The following is a 2,683-nucleotide window of genomic DNA, read 5'->3' as shown; positions in this document are numbered from 1 at the left end:
TCAAGGACTTTCATGGTGTATGCTCAACCACTAGGCAGGAAGGATCCGATGATGTGGCTATATGGTTGTTTGCCTTTCCTTTTTCTCTTGAGGGAAGAGCCCATGAGTGGTTTTATACCTTACCTATTTATGTTGTCTCCAATTGGGACTTGCTTAGAAGAGAATTCCTTGATAAATTCATGCCCATGGAAATGACGGACAAGCTAAGGAAGGAAATCTCATGTATAGTACAAGGCGAGATGGAAACTCTATATGAATATTGGAAACGGTTTCGCAAACTTCTTGACTCATGTCCGAACCACATGATTGACACTCAAGTATTTCTTAGCTATGTGTGCCAAGGCATGAGAGAGCAAGATAAGAATTTATTGGATGCTTCAAGCAACAGTTCTTTGTCAAAGTATAAGACAGCGGAGGAGACATGGCAACTCATTACCGACTTGGCCGAGTCTACTCAACATGCTAGACGGAGAGTCAACCGCCCAAAGGCCGTGAATGAAGTCACTTCTAGTGGTGAGACCGCTACCCTCACCAAGACCTTGTGTGAGATGACAAGTCTTCTAAAGCAACTCCAAGTGAATCAACCACAACAACCTCCACCACCTCCTCAACCCCAATAAAGCCAACAATTGGTCCCCCCAAAAAGTGTGTGGCATTTGCTCATGCTACTCCCACTACACGGATGAATGTCTAAGTCTCCAAGAAGATAACACTCTAGCGGCTACCCACAACTTTTATGATCGCTCCTACTATGAACACACTAATCAAGGATACCATTCACAAGGGAGCAATTACAACCAAGGGTACCTCCAACAAGGAGGCAATTATAACCAAGGGAGTAACAACTCTAATCAAGGTTGGAGGGATAGCTCCAACCAAGGTTGGCGAGACAATTATCAACAAGGAGGTAGGGACAATGAAGGTAACCAAAGATGGAACAACAACACTCCACAAAATTGATACTCACAAAACCCTCCAAATTAACAACCAAACCAAGGAAGAAACTACCAAACCTACATACCACCTCATAGACAACCACTTCCACCCAACCAATCACAAGCACCACAAATCACTATCCTTCCACTTCCTCAAATCAAGATGAGACACTCCAGTCCATACTCCAAGGGCAAAAAGAACTCTAAAAGACACTCAACTCAAGTCTCAATGGTCTTACTTCTACCCTCTAAGCTCTCATTACTCGTATGGAGCCACCTTCTACTTCCACTCCTCAAGCTACAAACTCTAGTGCCAAACCTTCTCAACCTCTACCCAACTCCAAGGGTGGCATCAACGCCGTAACCTTGAGGTCCGGAACTCAATTGAAAGAGAAAAGCTCAAAGGCACCTAGCCCAATGATAGTTACTCAAGAGGAGGATGGAGTTGAGATAGAAGAAATTGAAGAGGAGGAGGAAACACATGTGATAGTTGAAGAGGAAGACTCTCAACCAAGGAGTGAAGTCCCTAGAAAGGAGCAAGTCTTAGAGGAAGTGGCCCAACCAATTCCATTTCCTACATTGGCAAGAAAGGCTAAGAAGCATGTAGAACTTGACCTAAAAATGGTGGAAATGTTCAAGAAAATGGAGGTAACTATCCCTCTGTTTGATGCTATACATCAAGTGCCTAAATACGCGAAGTTTCTTAAGGACTTGTGTATGAACAAAGATAGAATCCATGAGTTAAAAACCATTTCATTGGGGAGTTCTATTTCGGCTTTGATGGGAGCCATTCCGGAAAAGTGTGTTGATCCGGGCCCTTGTTTAGTCTCTTGTGTCATTGATGGAGTCCAATTCATTGATTGTATGTGTGATCTTGGTGCATGCATTAGCATTATGCCTCTTTTCGTTTATCATATATTGAAGCTCCCACCATTGAAGCGGTCGGCGGCTAGGTTTGTCTTGGCGGACAAGAGCATAATAACCATGATGGGTATTACGGAAGATGTGTTGGTCAACATAAAGGATTTGGTATTTCCAATTGATTTCCATATTCTTGAGATGCCACCAACTGAATCCAAAAGGACATCATCCATCCTACTTGGGAGGCCATTTTTGAGGACCTCTAGATTCAAGTTGGATGCCCATTCGGGAACCTACTCATTTGAGATAGATGGGAGAGTTGTAAGTTTTAGCTTAGAAGAAGCAATGAGGCACCCACCGGAGAACCATTCCATATTCTGGTGTGACTTAATTGACAACATTATGGCTGAAGTGAATTATGCAAAGCTAGATGAGAAACATATGATTGAAGAAAATAGTGAAGACCCAAGTGAAGAAGTTCAAGTGTTAAGTCAAGAGCAAAAGCTAGAATTGAATCCACTACTGCCCCACTTAAAGTACTCATACCTTCATGAAGCCCACAAGTTTCCGGTGATTATAGCAAGGGAACTAAATCCTCAACAAGAAGAGAAGTTGCTATGTGTTTTGAGGAAGAACAAAAGGACAATAGGGTGGAACTAGGTGGATCTAGTGAGGATAAGTCCCCAAGTGTGTGAGCACCGGATCTTCTTAGAAGAAGAGGCTAGAACCGTAAGATAACCTCAAAGACGATTGAACCCTACCATTTTGGAGGTTGTCAAGAAGGAGGTAACCCGGTTACTCAAGGCGGACATCATCTACCCCATTTTGGATAGTGAATGGGTGAGTCCCGTTCAAGTTGTGCCAAAGAAGTCCGGGGTAACCACAAT

The 2,683-nt window shown here is 43.2% G+C and overlaps 1 protein-coding gene across 1 annotated transcript; it reads left to right on the top strand.

Annotated features, from left to right (window-relative positions):
- Positions 1-1,202: 1,202 nt before the first annotated feature.
- Positions 1,203-2,456, top strand: LOC112763520 (uncharacterized). The gene has a single exon (XM_025809170.1). The coding sequence runs from the start codon at positions 1,203-1,205 to the stop codon at positions 2,454-2,456; it is 1,254 nt and encodes a 417-aa protein (XP_025664955.1).
- Positions 2,457-2,683: the final 227 nt, after the last annotated feature.

Source organism: Arachis hypogaea, chromosome 17 (assembly GCF_003086295.3).
Source record: "Arachis hypogaea cultivar Tifrunner chromosome 17, arahy.Tifrunner.gnm2.J5K5, whole genome shotgun sequence".
NCBI classification, from domain to species: Eukaryota; Viridiplantae; Streptophyta; class Magnoliopsida; order Fabales; family Fabaceae; genus Arachis; species Arachis hypogaea.
The sequence above is the reverse complement of the archived record's forward strand: the minus strand, read 5'-3'. Positions and strand labels throughout refer to the sequence as shown.